This window comes from Ahaetulla prasina, chromosome 1 (assembly GCF_028640845.1).
Source record: "Ahaetulla prasina isolate Xishuangbanna chromosome 1, ASM2864084v1, whole genome shotgun sequence".
NCBI lineage: Eukaryota > Metazoa > Chordata > Lepidosauria > Squamata > Colubridae > Ahaetulla > Ahaetulla prasina.
Window position 1 is genome coordinate 358,620,277 of NC_080539.1, and position 19,938 is coordinate 358,640,214.

The 19,938-nt window shown below is 43.1% G+C and overlaps 1 protein-coding gene across 4 annotated transcripts in view; it reads right to left on the reverse strand.

Moving 5' to 3' along the window:
* MAST3 (microtubule associated serine/threonine kinase 3) overlaps positions 1-19,938 on the reverse strand; it is a 90,510-nt gene that overhangs the window by 53,198 nt on the left and 17,374 nt on the right. The window contains exon 1 of one of the 4 annotated variants that reach the window (XM_058163229.1): positions 5,901-6,050. The exons of the other annotated variants lie outside the window; for them this stretch is intronic. Coding sequence (XP_058019212.1) covers positions 5,901-5,959 — 59 coding nt within the window. The 5' untranslated portion in view covers positions 5,960-6,050. Of the gene's footprint in view, positions 1-5,900; positions 6,051-19,938 lie in introns of those variants that run through there. 4 annotated transcript variants of the gene reach the window in all.

Consider the following 19,938-nt stretch of genomic DNA (forward strand, 5'->3'; position numbering starts at 1 on the left):
GGCAAGGATTATTTAAAAATGTTAAAAATTCATTACCAGAGAGTTACAGAGTTGGAAGGGACCTTGTTATAGGTCATCTAGTCCAACCATCTGCCCAAGCAGGAGACCCTACACCATTTCTGACAGATGGCAGTCTAGTCTCTTCTTGAAAGCTTCCAGTGATGGAGCTCCCACAACTTCTGAAGGCAATTTCTGTTCCATTGGTTGATTGTTCTCACTGTCAGAAAATTTCTCCTTATTTCCAAGTTTAATCTCTCCTTGGTCAGTTTCCATCCATTATTCCTTCTCTGGCCTTCAGGTGCTTTGGAAAACAGCTTGACCCCCTCCTCTCTGTGGCAGCCCCTCAAATACTGGAACACTGATATCATGTCTCCTCTGGTCCTTCTCTTCACTGAACTAGCCATACCCGGTTCCTGTAACTGTTCTTCATATCCAGTCCCCTAACCATCTTGGTTGCTCTCCTCTGCAGTCTTTCTAGAGTCTCAACATCTTTTTTATAGTGTGGTGATCAAAACTGGATGCAGTAATCTAGGTGTGGTCTTACTAAGGCCTTATAGAGTGGTACTAGTACCTCACTTGATCTTCATTAAAAGGTGGGGTTCAGGGTGCTAACTAGTCTCACAGCTGTATACTCCTCTGTGCTCTCCAAACAACTCCACAGAGCCATGTTTTCACCCGCTTCCAGAAGGCCAGGAGAGGCGGCGGGCTGTCTCACCTCTGGGGAGAATGTTCCACAGAGCAGAGGCAAATAGTAGAGAGGAAGATCCTCTTCCTTGACCCCACCAGTCCAAGTTCTGGGCATATCATCCCTGCCTGACCAGGTGGGATGGATTGAGATAATGGGACGAAAACTGTAATCCAAGGTAGACTGGCCCCATCCCAGGTACACCTTTACAGATTATAATCAATATCTTGAATTGAACCCAGAAGTAAACTGGCATCCAATGCAGCTCATGCAGCAAAGTTATTAAATGCACCATTCTTTGGGCGCCCAAGATTGTGTTTGCAGCCACATTCTGTTACCAGCTAAATCTTCCATATATTTTTCAATGTAGAGCTCCATGTAGAGCTCATTGCAATAATTCAAAGGGAAGATAGTCCAACCAAGAGATACATGGAGGATAACGGGAGTTATAATTGAAAATACAAGACATGCTAGAAAATGACCTAGGTTTTAAAAGCTCTGAGTTTAATTCTCCTCAATAGAAGATAATATTTGTGTCTCAGGGTTGAACTGTGGTGCTCTCTGAGCTTGGTTGTTTTGAATTCTCATCATTTCCCATGTTTAAAAGGCAGCCCGGCTGGTAAAAGCATCTTTCTGCCTGAATTGCTAGAGCTGTTGCTAATCAGACCAGATTATACTGGTCTATGCACACCAAGGCAGCTTCCGGCCTGCCTGCACTCCACACTGCATCAGTGTATCCCTCCACAACTTTGACAGAAGTGGGCTTTTTCTGCACAAATCCCTTTCATTATCTCTATTAAGGGTGAATTTAAATGCCGAGGGCCATAAACAGCTGCATTCCACAGCTGCAAAGCAATTTTAGGAAATAAAAGGCCATCACTTCTGTGTCACACCCTGACCTGGGCTCACTGAAAGTCAGTCCAGAGAAAAAGCACACACCAAACCTTGGAGGAATCACTCCACAACTAGGGGCTGAATCAAACAGCGTTGCAAAATTGACAGCGGGCACTGAAAAAATGCCCACATTCAAACTCTGCCCCTGTGAAATATAAACCAATTACATAACAGGAACAGACAGATCTTGCAGAGACGATTACAGATATGAAGATTACGGATGACGTTTTAGATGGGGAAGAATGTTCTCAGATACGGGGAGGGGGCGAAGCTGAGAGGGAAGATCAAGCAGAAGTGAGGTTGCTTTATAAAAGACTGCTTAGCTGCCTCCCCCCTGCCCCCAAACTGGAGTTTTCTGCCCAAAAGCACATTTCGACAACAGGAAGTGGTGACTTTCCTCCTGCCCGTTGCAATCTCTTTAATCAGAAAGACGTAATTCCAAGCATGATGGTTATTAAAAACGCAACAGGCAAAAAAGGATTTAATGAATTCTTCTTCCACAGGGATGTCAGGGGGTGGCAGGCAGAAGAAGAAAAGATCTAGTCCATATGAACAATGGGGGTGCGGAAATAAAACGGGGATTGCTGAAGCAATTGAGTAAATAAAGGTACCATCTTTGTGAAATCCCCTTGAAGAAATATAAAAGCGTTTGCACCTTTTTTTTCCTTTTGTTTAGAAAAAGACATGTGATGCCTAGTCAGTAATGCATGGAATGGATAAAGTCATCCCTGATTTTATTTCCATTTGCCACCTAGACCCTGACATCTGCCCTTTGCAGTGGAACATTGTGAAGGTTGCAAAATGGTCATGTCACCCACTCAATTTAACGGACTGTTTTGCAGTGGTCGTTAGGTGAACCCAGTGGTTATAGGACAAATGAAGCAGTCGTTAAGTAAACCCATTTTAACATAACATAACATAACATAACATCAGAGTTGGAAGGGACCTTGGAGGCCTTCTAGTCCAACCCCCTGCCCAGGCAGGAAACCCTACACCATCTCAGTCAGATGGTTATCCAACATTTTCTTAAAAATTTCCAGTGTTGGAGCATTCACAACTTCTGAAGGCAAGTCGTTCCACTTATTAATTGTTCTAACTGTCAGGAAATTTCTCCTTAGTTCTAAGTTGCTTCTTTCTTTGATCAGTTTCCACCCATTGCTTCTTGTTCTACCCTCAGGTGCTTTGGTGAACAGTCTGACTCCCTCTTCTTTGTGGCAGCCCCTAAGATATTGGAACACAGCTATCATGTCTCCCCTAGTCCTTCTTTTTGTTAAACTAGACATACCCAGTTCCTGCAACCGTTCTTCATATGTTTTATCCTCCAGTCCCCTAATCATCTTTGTTGCTCTTCTCTGCACTCTTTCTAGAGTCTCAACATCTTTTTTATCAAAGTAACTTCCAATTTTCAGCAAAACCATCATATAATTCAGTTATACTGCAAACAGCCATAAATATGGCCATGTTGCTGAATGCCCATAACTTTGTCACATGACCGACTGTTGAAACTTCAAAACTGGACCCTTTTTTCAGGTATGCTGTACCTTCCGATGGTTGCTAAGCAACTAATCATAAGTCAAGGACTACCTGTATAATACTTTAAGACTGACAGACAAGCAATTCAGAATGGACAGCATGTCATTCATTCATTGAAATCAGTGCCATGAAAAGCAGTTTATAGATAGCTTTGAAAGGGTAGATTAAATCACAGAACCTCCATATTATTTAAAAGCACTCTATCCCATAGTTTTAGCAGCTAGGATGCTACTATAGAAGACCTGGTTCCTTTTTGTCCATTTTTGGGACTGTTTTAACAGGCAGATAAGAAGGACATTGAGAAGAACAGAACCTTTTAAAGCTCAAACTCATACAGGCCTTAAAATTCTTCCAAAAACTTAAGACAAATGGTATTCACATAAATTTTGGTCTTGAAAGCTATGAAAGTACCAGGTTCAGAAGAATTACTCAAATGAGTGCTCTAAGTCAGGGGTCTCCAACCTTGGCAACTTTAAGCCTGGAGAACTTCAACTCCCAGAATTCCCCAGCCAGCTTTGCTGGCTGGGGGATTCTGGGAGTTGAAGTCCTCCAGGCTTAAAGTTGCCAAGGTTGGAGACCCCTGCTCTAACTAGGTCTAGCTATAAGGCGTCTCTTGGAGGCATCCAGAGGGATCTGGCAGGTTGACTGTGTTGGAAATAGTCATATCTTGTGCACACAGAGCCCAGCCTCATAACTTAAGATATGTTTATTTATTTAATAGACTTATATGGCTGCTGCCCATTCTGGCTGCTCACAACAGCAATAAAACAAAAAAAGAATAAAAGGAATAAAAGCAAAAAATTGGCACCTCACCTTCCTTTCTCTAATGCTTCCAACGAAACTATCAACAAGCTCAGGGGTGAAATGTGAAATTTGTTACTACCGGTTCTGTGAGCGTGGCTTAGTGGAGGGGTAATGTGACTGGGTGGATTGGGCCAACTTTTTTTTTTTTACTTTTAAAAGTATTTTTTCTACAATCTCTAAAGAGGTTGTAGAAAAAATGCTTTTAAAACCTCTGACAATCCCAGATGAGCCGCGCGATCATCAGAGGCTTTTTTTTACTTTTAAAAGCATTTTTTCAGCAGAAGAAAAAATGCTTTTAAAAGTAAAAAAAAAAACCTCTGATGATTGCACGGCTCAGCTGGCTATGTGGGGGGAGGGATTTTTGCTACTGGTTCTCCGAGCCAGCTGCCGCCATCGCTACTGAAACGGGCAATCTGGTCCCAACTGGGAGCATTTCACCCCTGACCAAGCTCCAACCTCACTCTGTCCCAATGCTTGGAAAGAGTCAGCTCTTTAGGTCCTTCCCGAAGGTTAAAAGAGAGGAGGGGGGCTGTCGAATCATAAAAGAAGGATACTCCAATGGCAAGGACTGTTATGGAAGAGGCAGGCTTCCTAGGTTCTGCTAGATGGCAACGTTTAAGGGGGGGGGGGGGAAACCAGCAATGCACCCATAATTTTCAATCTGGTGTGATAGGCAGAGAGGGAAAGGCAGTTTCAAAGATGACCTTATCCCATGCCATGTCAGAATTTAAAAGGAATAACCAGCACCCTGAATTGCAACTGTTTATTGTAATAGTCTAGGCAGGAAGTGATCAAGCCATGATCGATCATGAACAAGGCCTCTTGGTCCAGGAATAATTGGCATGCAAGAGAGATGCAAAGCCCCCTCCCCAGGTATGGCTGTCTCCTGCTCCTTGAGCGGAAGCTGCAAGTCCAGGAGAGCCCTCAGACTGTGCACCAGCCCTCAAATTGTGCACCAGCGCAAGTCAGAGATAACACATCACTAGATTTTCAGAGAGGACTAAAAACCCAAGGGGTTGGTTGAGTCAGAGCTGGTTCCTCCCCATCCAGACCCTCACAACTTCTAGGCACTGGGTCAGCATCACAACAGCATCACCTGCTTGGTCAAGGTTGGAGACAACTGAATATAATATCAGGAGCGTGCTGACAATACCACACCCTGTATTGTTAAATGGCCTCACCCAGCAGTTTCACCTAGAGAAGCAGCAAGAGATGGGAACCTGAGGCACCCCACACTGCAGAGACCTCTCACCCCCTCCCCATAACCTAGCCTGCGGTGACTGACATGGAGGAAGGAGGGGAACCAACGCAAGACAAATGCTTCCCAATCCCCAGAACTAGTCCAGAAGGCTACTCTGGGGGATGGTGCCAAAGATCCAGGAGGGGCAGAGCAGTCAAAGTTCAGTCAGGGCTGGGAACAAGGCAGATTGCCGGATTTTTATCCTAAATCTCTTGGCTCCTTTCACCGCTTGATATCCAAATGAGATCAAGTGACCTCAAATGGCCCGGCCTGGGACCAGCCATTCACACCGAGGGACGCCTGCATCACAGCCGCTGAATATGGGCTGCAGCTCATGTCCTAATCTGGATATCCCCAGCAGCAGCAACAAAAGATGCGGGGCGGGGGATGGGAGAAATATAAGTTCCTCTCCTGGCCAATCCTCCCGTGAAGCAGAAAAGTGGCGCGGGCGCAGCCACGGCAGCCCTGGGCAACTCTCAAAAGAGCGGCGCGGATCCGAAAGATACCGGAGCCTTCCCCAAACCACCGAGGTTTAATTTGCTGCTCCCCCACTCCCCGAAATCAAACTCCCCACTCCGCAAACGCCCGTCCTTCAAAGCCTGGCTACTTCCCTCTCAGAGACAGTCCCGCTCGATGCGTAATTGCGCACGGAAAGCAAAAGCTTTGCTGGGGAGGTTTGGAGGTGGGGGATGGATACCAAGGCTATTGTTACGCGCGCTTCTCTCCTTCCCTTTATTTCCTTACCTCTTAGAGCGGCGGAAGAGGGTGCCCGCCAAAGTTTCCCAGCAACTCAGATCGGACATCGCGCCCCGGGCAACTCACACACCCAGTCAACGGGAAACGACCGGCCAGCGGCCCACCGGTTTGTCTTCGCCGCCGCCGCCGTCTCCGAGGTCCGCCCGTCTTGCAGAAGGGGAGGGACTCTGCAGCGCCCCCTTTCGATCTTTGCAAAGCTCCTTTTTCTTTCGCGTGGCCCCTCTCTCTCCCAGCAGCGGGGAGAATGCACGGTGGCGCTTTCCAGAAACGGCCGATTTGAAAGAAGGGTTAACTTGGGACTCGCATCCGTGGAAAAAGCACGGGGACAGGTGGCCCGTGCACGGTTTCCTTTTGGTACTAGAGCCTCCTTCTCAATTACGAAAACTAGAAACTTGTAGTTTCCATTGTGAATTTAATGAGGTCTTATTATGCCATTAATCGAGGAGCTCCACGCAAGGCTGGAATGTGAATGGCCTGAAATCCTGTAGCATGCTTTGCAGCTAAACTAAACTTTAAATTGAAGGGTCCCCGGGCACTGAAACACACAAAGTGTCTTGTCTGATCAGCTTTGGGCCTCCCAGCATTTGGGGTCACCTAAAGGCCAGCCAGCTGTAACAGCCCCTCTCCCACTGTTGCTCCCTGGCAGTTGGTATTCAAAGAATGCAGCTTGCCAAGAAGCAGCTATCAAAACTAATGCCCATACAGACCACCCTGCTGTATTAATTTGTCTAGTCTAGTCATTTAAATTGATACCCTTTGGCAGCATGGCAGAGGGTTCTACAGTTTAATTCTATTTTGTGCAAAGAAATAGATCCTTTTAGAAGTCCCAAATCTATCATTCAATTTAGTGAATGAACTTCATATTATGAAATGTAGGCAAAAAAATGTTTAATTAATCCCATATTCCAATCCATGCATTATTTAATCTCTATCTCCTGTTATCTATGATCCAAACTAGAAACATGGCAACCGTTATTTTTTTTTTTTCCTTTAAGAGAGTTGCTGTAGCCCTCTGCTCATTTTGAACAGGTTTGAACAGGTCTGATCATCTCATCAGTACTGCAAACTTTAGTATCCTGAATCATCATCTCCTAGTTAAGATAGTCCTGAAGAAATTTGACCCAACAATGAAGATCCTCAATACGGTAGGTCCCACCTCAATATTCTTGCAGAAGTAGACATGGTTAGATTAAATGGTGGTGGTATCAGGTTTATCAATCGGGTTTATTTACATTGGGCTGAAAACATTTTGAAATGGGTTCTAAATTTCATAGCAAACTTAACATCTGACAAAACAGGCTACTGACACAGACACGGATTAATTTACAGAATAGGGGAGAATAATAACATGTTCTGTCTTACATAAACCCATTAGATATGCTAATCCAAAATTCTTTTTATTGAAATGAATAGCTGGAGGTCTTTAAAAGCCCAAAAGCCTTCCTTTATTATTTGTCAGACAGATTTGCTTTGAACTAGGATATTCCAATGATTCATCATTGCTAACAGCCGCAAATAGATATCTCCTTTCTTGTTTATTGATCCAATTCCTTTTAAAGCTATTTAAGCCAACACCATGATCACATCATGTGCTTGTAATTGCAAATTGTGTGCAGTTACGTTGTGTCTGACCTCGTTCCACTGTCAATCCAATTCAAGACTTAACATTGACTAATAAAAACAAGAAAAATGCAAACCATATAATGGACAATAAGCCTGGTTTTCCTCCACTTATGACTGGTCACTTAAGGACCATTCAATGTTGCAATGGACCCCACCCCCACCCAAGCTACCTGCACCCAGTTCCAGAGTGCCAACAGGTGCACACACCCCTGCAGTCACATGGCCACATTTTGGGGACTTGGCAACTGGCTCACCTTTACAACCGGCTGTAGCATTTTGCAGTCAACTAAGTGCAAATTCACGATACTTTTTTCTGTCTTTTTCACTTGGTTTAGGAATATATTGATTTGCTTAATGATCATGACATTCACCTAATAACCACTGCAGTCCCTTAACAACTGTGGTGTTTGTTTAAAGGCAAAAAAAAGGGGGGGGAGTAAAATCGCATCTGATCACACGGGCATCTCAATTTGCGACTCATGGAAATTCCAGGCCCCATGGGAGTCTTAAATCAAGGACGATCTGAAAGGAAATTACAATCAGCAAGAACAGAGGACAAACCCATAGCCGTTCTGTGTGGTTAAGATGGGAAAACCTAAGACTTCCGGGGCTTTGAGAAGAGAAGAAATAAGTCGGCTTTAAACTTCAGTGTGCCAATGGCACCTGCTAAAATTGAAGAAACTTACACCTTAGAATGGGGAAATTTTAGCTTGGATGGATCCAATCGGTCCAATCTGAATCCAGGCCAGCCTCCCTTCCCAAACATCCTGCCTGCCTCTCTGTGCAACAGCCACCAAAGAGGCAGAGCTTTAACCCTCTCAGCTTCAGGGTCAGCAGCCAAGGGCAATGCACACAGTGGCAGAGGGTTCAAAAGAGATAGCAAGCAGTCAGCCAGAAGTGGGCAAAGGCTCTCTCTCTCTAGAGCAGTGGCTGCCTGCCTGGGATGGGGACGACAATGCACAGCACACACGCACCAGTATCCTCCCCTGCAGGAAATCATGTGTCACTCAGTAAACTTCCTCTTGCTCTCTCTCTTGTTTATGGCAATGAAGTTGTCTTTAGAACAACAGCACTGCACGGTCTGCAGCCCAGGCAGTTGCTATCCTCTTCATGGCTGCCGCATAGCAGATCAGGTTGGTTTGAGAAAAATGATACACTACCAAACTGGACTTGAACCATCTCCTTACTTTAGTAAAATGTCAGTCTTCATTTCCTGGCCAAGGCTGATGAAACCTCCTCAGGAGTCTCAGGAGGGTCTTTAGCAAGCCGCTTCCATTTGGACTGCTTTCCTTAGCTACTAGCTGGTGGATTTGGTGGCCAAGAACAAGCTGGCTTTTTTGTATGAAAATGTCAACACTCCACACTGACATAAGCCAAAGAAGAACTCAAAGAAAGTGGGTTTCCGTAATGTCCTAAACTACTAATATACAGTAAATCATTTTTTCCTGTTTTCAGATCAACTCTATTTATATAATACTTACAGTTGATGTGATTTTTATATAGTTTTATATGTGGTTTTACCATTTGTTGTGCACCATGCCACACCTTCAGTGAGCCACCAGTGAGATGGGCAGTTACCCTGTTTCCCCTAAAATAAGACATCCCCTGATAATAAGCCCAATCAGGCTTTTGCATGCATGCGCTAAAATAAGCCCCTCCCCCAAAATAAGGCTTCCCCAAAAATATTTAACTGCATGCGCAGCTGGTCTCTGCCATTTCCTCTGTTTAGGGTTAGGGAGATAGAGCTGGAAATCAGGTAAGACGGCAAGAAATCCCCATCTTGCTCCACGCGCCCCAAAGTAATAAGACATCCCTGAAAATAAGGCCAAGCACTTATTTCGGGGTTCAAAAAATATAAGACAAGGTCTTGTTTTCGGGGAAACATGGTATATATATTTGATTGCATATAGCGGTATGTATAATAGCAAAGAGCTGAACTGAGCATGACTTGAACCTTAGGTCAGCTACCAGATCACAAAGCTGGTGTTAAGCGCCAGGGAAATCAGAAGATCCAGGCAGTTCAAATGGTTATCAAGATTTATTGCAAGTTTAAGCTCTCTAAAAGAATCTGAGCTACTAACATGATAAGAGTCAAAGGAATTCACGGTGGACTGGACTTAAATCTCTTGTGGGTGCGAAAGGACTTGTGACTGATAATGTGTTTGACCCCTCCCTTAGGCTCAGCCTGGTCATCTCCCATACCTGGTTTAGTTTTCCTTCTTTTGGGGGGATGGGGATGCAAGTTGGCAGACTACACATTGTGCTAAACCATGTTTTTTTTTAATTGAACTACAATTGACTGGGTTCATTGAACATGAAAAGGGGCATGCAATCTTCCGGGGGCCAAGGACTATTCTTAATAAAGTAGTCCTCGACTTAAAAATCATTCATTTAGCAATCATTTGAAATTACAATGGCACTAAAAAATGTGATTTACAATAGGTCCTCGCATTTACGGCTACTGCAGCATCCTCATGGTCACGTGATCAGAATTCAGACACCAGACAACCGGTGTGTATTTAGGACACCAGTTGCAGTGTCCCTGAGTTACGTGATCGTCATTTGTAACCTTTCCAACTGGCTTCCAACAAGCAAAGTCAGTGGGGGAAATGAGATTCACTTAATGAATCTGTAATTCACTTAACAACTGCATTGACTCGTTGACAGTCATGGCGAAAAAAGGTCATAAAATCAGTCATGACACACTTAACCACTGCCTTGCCTAGCAACAGACATTCTGGTCCCAAATATGGACATAGGTTGAAGAGTATCTGTTGTTCATTTGAATGCAAGAACTATAAATGTTGAGTATTGAAGCCAAGTAGATAGATTAAAAATTTCCACACAGGGATGGAGCCAATCTTTCTAGTTTTTTCATTGTTGATTTAAGTATGTTAAACAAACTTGCAGGGTTAGAGTGCAATTTTGATATATTTTCCAGCCTGAAAATGGTTGGGAAGCCATGCTTCTGTTTTTTGGCAACTGTAGTCAACAGAGTACAAATAAGGAATTGGAAAAGAGAGTCTAAGGCACTCATAAACCACAACAGCTGGGTTCACACAATGCATTAAGCCAGAAGCAAATAAACCAAATTATGACTTGGCAGGATGATATGCAAACCCACTTGGAATGTAATGCATTTGCTGTCATTTCCTTCTTGTGGTTTGAATTTGGATACAACGTGATTTGGCTTGCTTTGAGAAGTTTGGCACCACCATTATTTCAAGGAAGACAAACATACACAAGTGGGAATGGTTTGCTCTGATTTCCTGATTAAAAACAGCAAGATAGTTGTCTCAGTTGTCTATTTTGCCTTTTGATGCTTTCTTTCAGCAGCATGTGTGCCAGCAGTCAACTGAACCGCTTCTTACAAAAAGATTTGGCAATCACTCTTCTCTAAGTGCTGCATTTTAGGGTTGTATAATGTCCAGATTCAATTCCAGAAAGGTGTATTGGAGCACAAGCACAATACCTGTCTGGGATGGTAAAGTAGAATTTTTTTTTCCTGGGAACACATGGCCATTGCAGAGATGGACCATTCTAGGAAAAGAGGCAGCTGCTTTAAAGAGTTAGAGACAGAACTTACAGTTGCACTTCAGATACTCCAAAATACTTTCTCAGAATTATTTCCAAAGCACTTCAGGATGAAAAACAGCAAGGCAGTCTGTTTGCATTGCCACAACCAACTGCTCCTTATGAAATATTTGGCTACAGCCTAATCATCCTCTCTATGCCGCAAGCTTGTATATTCGTTTATATAATATGTATCTTTTAATATGGATTTTATATTTGTTGTTTTATTCAATTGTTGGATGGATGGACGGACGGATGGACAAATAGATAGCCTTAACTGAGAGGTTGGGAAGAGATAAGGATTGCTATCTTGTTAATCCTTGCACTGACTTCACAGTTTGGTAAGATGCTTTACAGGAGTATCAACATAATTTTCTCTTCTTAACAGCTGTACTGAAAAAAAAATCTCAGTTTTTTACAAAGCGCACATTATTTTCCATCTCTGAGAAATATCAGGCAAGATAGGATCAATCACAGTGTAACAGACTCTCAGACAAATTTTGTTGCTCACCGATTGTACTGTATATACTAGGATATGGGACCACACTGCAGTCGATCTTAGGGCCTCCCAATTCCATGTCATTTTACTAGCACTTTTAAAAATAACTTACCGTAGCTCTTTGTCAAGCTGGCTAAAAGGTAGAGGGAATGGAAAGCTTTGACATTCCATCACTTTCCACCTCATATATAAAAAAAGAAAGAGGTGCCACTGGATTATATCAAGATGGATTCATCTTCTTTAAAAGTTTCCTGCAGTAAACAGCCCAGGCTTTTATGATACGAGGAAATAGGGCACAAATAATGCACAGCTGCCTTATAGTTTGTCTCTACCTCCAAATGTTTAATGTGCTTCTCAATAAAGAGGAGAAAATAAGGATGAACAAAAGAACAACTGGATCAGACTCTCTAGATCTTGCCTCCAAGAAGTTGCGGGTATTCCAACACTGGAGGTTTTTTAAGAAGAGATCGGACAACCATTTGTTTGCAATGGTATAGGGTTTCCTGCCTGAGCAGGGGGTTGGACTAGAAGATCTCCAGGGTCCCTTCCAACTCTGTTATTCTGCTATTCTGTTACAGATCTATCTAGTGCAGCATTTAGTTCCCTAGTCAGTACTTCCAAGAAGGCAACAAGCAGGTTTCGAAAGCCTCTTGTCATGAACTGGTATTCAGAGGTAGATTGCTGATGAACACAAACCTTACACTGAGTTCATATGCCTAGAATGGGTCTGTGGGCTTCACCCCACTGGAACACTGCAAGTTGCCTTATAACAAGTGAGATCCTTGGCCCACTGAAACACAATGCAATTGCTACCACTTTTCAAGATTTCAGCAAGCAACTTTTCCATCCCTAAAAGATGCTGGGACCAAAAACCTCAAAGCAGGTACTCAACTCAGTGGTTGATAATCCTGCCATTACAAATTGGTTAATGTCCCTAACCCTTGGGTCACTGGGCAGCACCAGTCCACGATGCACTAGAAACTGGGCCATACAAAAGAGAGAGACCCCATCTGCACGCACATGGAATGCAGGCAGCGTGTGAAATCATATCACCTCTGATCCGTGGAAAAACCTCTCTCCATAGAACCGGTCCCTTGCACTCAAAAAGTTGGAGGCTGCTGTAGACTTGGTCTAGTGGTTGAGTTACCAGATTAGAAACCAGGAGAGAGAATTTTAGTCCCACCTTAGGCCCAAAACCAGCTGGGTGTCCTTGCGCCAATTACTCTCTCTAAGGCTAGAAACTAGGCAATGGTAAACCACTTCCAAAATCTTGCCAAGAAAACTGCAAAGATGTGTGTTCAAAGATGAAGTCAACTTCCCTCATCAGAAGTAAGGTGGGCAGATGGCTGCTCAGAGTTGTGTTTGTCAACTTGACAACTTTAAGATGCATGGACTTCAATTCCCAGAATTGGTAATCTGACTGGGAATTCTGGGAATTGAAGGCCGTACATATTAAAATTGCCAAGGTTGACAAATATTGATTCAGAGAGAAAACATTTTCAGCTCCACCAGCCTATGGAACTCCCCTTTTGGCTGCAGATAGAGGACTTTCTAAATTTTCCCAGGTATTTCTCTAACATCATCATTATCATCATCACTGCTATATCCATCCACTTACTTACTTACTTACTTACTTACTTACTTACTTACTTACTTATTTAACCAAATGTTCTCCTTCATCCTTTCTCAACAGTGCTTGGACCACCACAATAAAAAATAGAAGAGCATAAAAGCATATTAAGCTTTCAAAAACTTTAGGCATGCTTTTAATCTTTTAATACATTGCAGTATATGCTGGATTCTGGATGGCTACTTTGTACTTATTATATATTTTGAATCTTTACTGTTGTTTTTATATGTTTATGGACAATGTTTCATTATAATAAAGGTTAAAGAAATATCTGGTATTAACAGCTACTGACCACACAAGCATATAGCTTTATAGCCTCTTTAGCAACAACAGAATTGTGGTCTGAAATTTCTTCCTTCACAAAATCTTTTCAACTTCCTAAATTAGCCAACAGTTCTCTGATTTTCTTGGGCTCTTTCATCCAGTTATTAATCAGGCTAGATTGTGTTTAGTTTGGTTGAAATAGTGAAGATTGAATAGGTCCTGCTACCTTATGACATTATACGATAAGGCACTCTCCAAAATTAAGTTACGGTGACTCCACAAATCTTTTATAAACAAATCCATGAAGATGTCAGAAATGCAAATCAGCTAATGCAACTAGTGAACTGTTTGATACAGGAAGGAGGGTGAATTTTATTTATTTATTTATTTATTTTGTCACACAGTATATATAAGCATAAGCATGAAATAATTGTACAATATATAAGCATATATATGAGTATGAGTATGTAATGACTATATTAATTGGATATAAGGAAAGGAAACAATAGGACAGGAATGGTAGGCACATTTGTGCTCTTATGCACGCCCCTTACAGACCTCTTAGGAATGGGGTGAAGTCAATAGTAGACAGTTTTTGGTTGAAGCTTTGTGGATTTTGGGAAAAGACGACAGAGTCAGGTAGTGTATTCCAAGCATTAACAACTCTGTTACTGAAGTCATATTTTCTGCAATCAAGATTGGAGCGGTTAACATTAAGCTTAAATCTATTGTGTGCTCGTGTATTGTTGCAATTGAAGCTGAAGTAGTCTTCGACAGGAAGGACATTGTAATAGATGATTCTATGAGTTAAACTCAGGTCATGTCGAACGCAGTTTTCTAAACTTTCTAAACCCAGGATTTCAAGTCTGGTAGCATAAGGTATTTTGTTGTATTCAGAGGAGTGGAGAACTCTTCTTGTAAAATATTTCTGGACACGTTCAATAGTATTAATGTCAGAAATGTGGTATGGGTTCCAAACAGTCGAGCTGTATTCAAGAATTGGTCTAGCAAATGTTTTATATGCTCTGGTTAGTAGTGTAGTGTTTTTGGAGAAGAAGCTGCGCAAGATTAGGTTTACAACTTTTAAGGCCTTTTTTGCGATGTAGTTACAGTGGGCTTTGGCACTTAGATCATTTGATATGAAAACTCCAAGATCTTTAACAGGGTGGGGGTTGTCAGTAAGGTAATGTCCGTCAGGCTTGTACTTAGTGTTTAGGTTTTTTCCCCAATATGTAAGACTGAGCATTTGCTGGTTGAGATTTGGAATTGCCAAGTTTTTGACCATTCAGATAAAAAGTCAAGGTCTTTTTGGAGGATAGCTGTATTGTTGGTGGTGTTAAATAGTTTGACATGGTCAGCAAAGAGAACACAATTACTTGTAATATGGTCACAGAGATCATTAATGTATAATATGAAGAGTGTTGGTCCAAGAACGCTGCCGTGAGGAACTCCACTTTTAACAGGAACAGGATTTGATAGAATAGGATTTGATAGAATTGTGGTTCTCAGCAATTATACTGAAATGCTGCCTACATAAGAAACGTTTGCACTCTGCATGGTGATGAGCAAGAGCTACAATACATTTAGGGGGCATAATGGCTCAAGATTAAAGACGCTGAGCTTGTCAGTCCAGGTTCGAAACCCAAGCTACATTCAATGGAGTGAGCTCCCATTACTTGCCCCAACTCCTGCCCAGCAAGCAGTTCGAAAGCATGCAAATGCGAGTAGATTAATAGGTACCACTTCAGTGGGAAGGTAACAATGTTCAGTGCATCTTTGGTATATAGCCATGCCAAGTTGCCAAGTTTGGAGAGACCCCTATATTAGATCATGCTGGCTGTGGAATTCTGGGAGTTGCAGTCCATGCATCTTAAAGTTATTGTGGTTAAAAACACTGCACTTGCCTGCTGTTGATTAACCCTCTGCTTTCTTTCTGAGTACCTGGAAGTATGTTCCATGAGACAATTTGTACCACAATTCACAAATCAACAACCCCATATTTTTCTATTTGCTCAATTTAAATAGTGGAAATTTGGGGGATCTTATATCAGAGACTTACAGATTAACAGAGTTGGAAGGGACCTTGTTGTAGGTCATCTAGTCCAACCCCCCCACCCAAGCAGGAGACCCTACATCAGTGATGGCGAACCTATGGCATGCATGCCAGAAATGGCACACAGAGCTATCTCTCCAGGCACGCCAGCCATCACCCGTTGCTCTTCCGGGTTCTGGTGTCCAGCTGGTCTTCGTGCGTGCATGCACACCAGAAACTGGAAGACCAGGGTCCCGGCACGTGCCTGCGCGCCAGGGAACTTCTCTTCCAGTTTCCAGTGCTCCCGTGTTTGCGCTCTGGGGAGCTGCTCTTCCGGTTTCGGCCAAGCGTGCGCATGCTCCCGTTTTGGCACTCAGTGCCAAAAAGGTTCACCAACACTGCCCACACCATTTCTGACAGATGGCACTCTACTGTCCTCTTGAAAGCTTCCAGTGATGAAATTCCCACAACTTCTGAAGACAAGCTGTCCCATTGGATGATTGTTCTCGCTGACAATTTTTTTCCTTATTTCCAGGTTGAATCTCTCCTTGTACAGTTTCCATCCATTATTCCTTGTCTGGCCTTCAGGTGCCTTGGAAAATAGCTTGACCCCTTCCTCTCTGTTGACAGCCCCTCAAATATTGGAAGACTGCTATCATGTTACCCTTGGTCCTTCTCTTCACTAAAATAGCCATGCCCAGTTCCTGTAACCGTTCTTCATGTTTCAGCCGCCAGTCCCCTAATCATCTTGGTTGCTCTTCTCTGCACTTCTAGAGTCTCAATTAGTGTGGTGACTAAAACTGGATGCAGTATTCTAGGTGTGGTCTTACTAAGGCTTTATAGAGTGGTATCACCTTATCTTCATTGCATCCCTCTGTTAATGCAATTTAGGATTGCATTGGCTTTTCTGGCTGCCACCGCCGCACACTGTTAACTCATATTTAATTGGTTGTCCACTACGACTTCAAGATCCTTCTCACAGTTATTGCTATTAAGCCTGGTTTCACCCAGTCTATATGTGTACTTTTGGTTTTTCTGGCCTAAGTGTAAGACTTTACTTTTCTCTACACTGAATTTCATTTTGTTAGTTGTTCTCTCCTTGTAGAACGGCGGAGCTCCCTCTGCAATTACCTTTCTGCTATAGATGAGAAGGCACTTCCCCAGGGCCACCAGCATCACCTAGGTTTGCAACATCATGCTAGTGTTGCCAATACTATGTTCATGGATCGAGCCAGCATTCCCTTCAAAAAACTAACACCAGCATTTGGCTCCCATTTTTCTTCCCATACAAACTTCCTTTTTTGCAGCAAGGAAAAGGGGAAAGTTCAATCAGGTACCGTTGGACGAGGCAGCTCTTCGGGGCAACTTGAAAAAATGGTGCGGGAGGTTGCATGATGGTGGCAAGTTGCCATCCTCCCTTGGTTATCAGAGAGAGGCAGACAGGATATAGGATGAAGTGGAAATTCTAATGGGAAGCTGCCTGCTGCAAAGCTTCAAAGGAAACACTGTGGTGCAAAAATATCTTTGCTTTTTCTCTTCCAAAAGAGTTGATAGGCATCAGCTCTATTTTTCAAAGTCTTATGCAAGTTCTAAGAAAGTAGGGCTACAGAGGCAAGACACCAGAGGTGAAATCCAGCAGGTTCTGACAGCTTCTGGAGAATCGGTAGCGGAAATTTTGAGTAGTTCGGAGAACTGGCAAATACCACCTCTGGCTGGCCCCAGAGTGGGGAGGGAATGGAGATTTTGCAGTATCCTTCCCCTGGATTGGGGTGAGAATGGGGATTTTGCAGTACCCTTCCCCTGGAGTAGGGAGGGAATGGGGATTTTGCAGTATCCTTCCCCTGGAGTGGGTTGGGAATGGAGATTTTGCAGTATCCTTCCCCTGGAGTGGGGTGAGAATGGGGATTTTTCAGTATCCTTCCCCTGGAGTAGGGAGGGAATGGGGATTTTGCAGTATCCTTCCCCTGGAGTAGGGAGGGAATGGAGATTTTGCAGTATCCTTCCCCTGGAGTAGGGAGGGAATGGAGATTTTGCAGTATCCTTCCCTGGAATAGGGAGGGAATGGGGATTTTACAGTATCCTTCCCCTGCCATGCCCATCAAGCCACACCACACCCACCAAGCCATGCCCACAGAACCAGTAGTAAAAAAAATTAGATTTAGCAAGTGCATGACACTGATTTTAGATGTACATGGAAGAACCTAGAATTTCTTGCAGGTGTTCAGTGGGCAGAATCCCAGATCTTGGGTGCTTAGTTTTGATTTCTGAAAACACCTTTCCTTAAAGATCTCTCTTTCACTTGAAAGGGCTCCATAGAGATAACAAGGGTCCTGGAGTCACCAACCGTAGCTGACCACACCTACTCAGGTCTGCTCAAGAGCACACCTATGTTCCTAGAACCTAGGTGTCAGACGGGACAATGTCTAAAGCGACTCCCTTATTTTGATCTACAGTTGATAGGATCATTAAATAATATGAGTGGGACAGGTTCACACAGGGACAACTGTTGGAAAAAGATCAAGGTCTAAGCTGTCTCTTCTAAAATGCTGCAAAAAAGCATGTGCAGGAGTCTGTCTAAAAGAATCCACATCAGACGAAAACTGCAAAATAACCCCCCAGCACATGTATCTACATGTCATCTACCACTCAGGATGTTTAGGTTAAGGAAACCATTCAAGTTAATCTTTCTGGAGTTCAGTCCATGCTCAGAATCCGACTTCATCTGCAACAAGAGAAGCTGGATGTTGTATACTGTTTATGTTCTATAGTGGGGTCTCCAAGCTTTGCTGCCTGGGGAATTCTGGGAGTTGAAGTCTGCCAGGCTTAAAATTGCCAAGGTTGGAGACCCCTGTTCTATAACATGGGTGTCAAACTCGATTGCGTCACATGATGTATCCCAACATTTTTTTGCCTTTGCGGAGCCACGGTGGGCGTGGCCTCTGTGTGATGCATCCAGCCGGCAGGCCGCCAGTTTGACACCCCTGTATCTATAGCAATTGATATGGTAAAAGTAAAGGAATTCCTGTGGATTTCGCTGCACTAGTTTTTGCTGATCAAAGGCGCTCATCTCCATTTCAAGGGCATTGAACCAGCGCTGTCCAAAGATATTTCTGCCCTCATGTGGCCAGCATGACATCATGGAACACTGTTATCTTCCCTCTGAAGTGGAACCTATTTATCTACTTGTATTTTCACGCTTTCAAACTACTAGATTGACATGAGCTGGGGCGAGGACGGGAGCTCACTCCATTGCGTGGTGCTCGGGTCTCGAACCTGGTCTGTCAACTTTCCAGCTGACAAGCCCAGTGTCTTAAACTCTGAGCCATGGACCCACCAATTGATGCAGTACATCTGGGGTCACCAATCCCTGACCCATGGCCTGGTGCCAGGCTACCAGGCATTCAGAACTCAGCCGTGGAAGTGGAAGGTGATGCACATAGGCACACACATGCGCGAAGCTGCATTTGTGAAAGCATGTGCATGAAGCCAACCTCTCTCCCCCCACACTGCTGCCACCTGCCAACTCTACCAGTCTGCCAAGCCAGAAAGGTTGGGGACCCCTGTGATACAGGATTATTAATCAATATTTTTTTTCTCTGTGCCTTTAAGTAGTTTTGTAGATTACATGAACAAGTCCCTGCAGTTTTTTGGCAACATTTTTCAAAACAAGTCTCATAGGGCTAACAGAGAATAGTTGGCTCAAAGTCACCCAGCTAACTTTGTGCCTGAAGTAGGACTAGAACTTATGGTCTCCTAGTTTCTAGCTTACTACCTTAATCACCGCACTCATCTGATTCTCTAGTAAATACATTTATAACCAAGAAACAATTTCCTTTGATTGTTTTTCATGAAGCAACTCTATAATCTATAAATAAAATATAAAACAAATACATTTTACAAAACAAACTCTAAGAATATGTTGCAAAAGAATTAAATGGAAATTATTTATTGCTTCCAAGACTCTGACTTATCCCATTCCTCGTTATCAAAATTCTGTGCTCATGTAATTCTGTATCAGGAACCGCTAAATTCCACAACCAATATAAAATATATTTTAATGAACAACCTGTGTAAGCAAACAGTGGGGGAGGCAAGCAGAAGTTGCCTTTGCAAATGAATAGATAATTCCTACCTTTCATATTGAAAAAGCAAACAATAAATAATTATCTGTTATCAGTTACAAGTTAGCAGGGAAATGACAGGTACTCTTTTATCCAATTATTTGGTGAGAAACCATCTGCTCCCATCTTTCAGTATTGTTTGGTCAATGAGTAAGTCAGGGCAATGATTGATATACCTATTATTTAGAGCTTCCAAATGCATTTAAGCCTTTCCCCCACATTTTTCCTCTAGATTGCTGTACTGAGTAATCCCAAAATCCAAAATAAAAGGATTTTAGTGAACT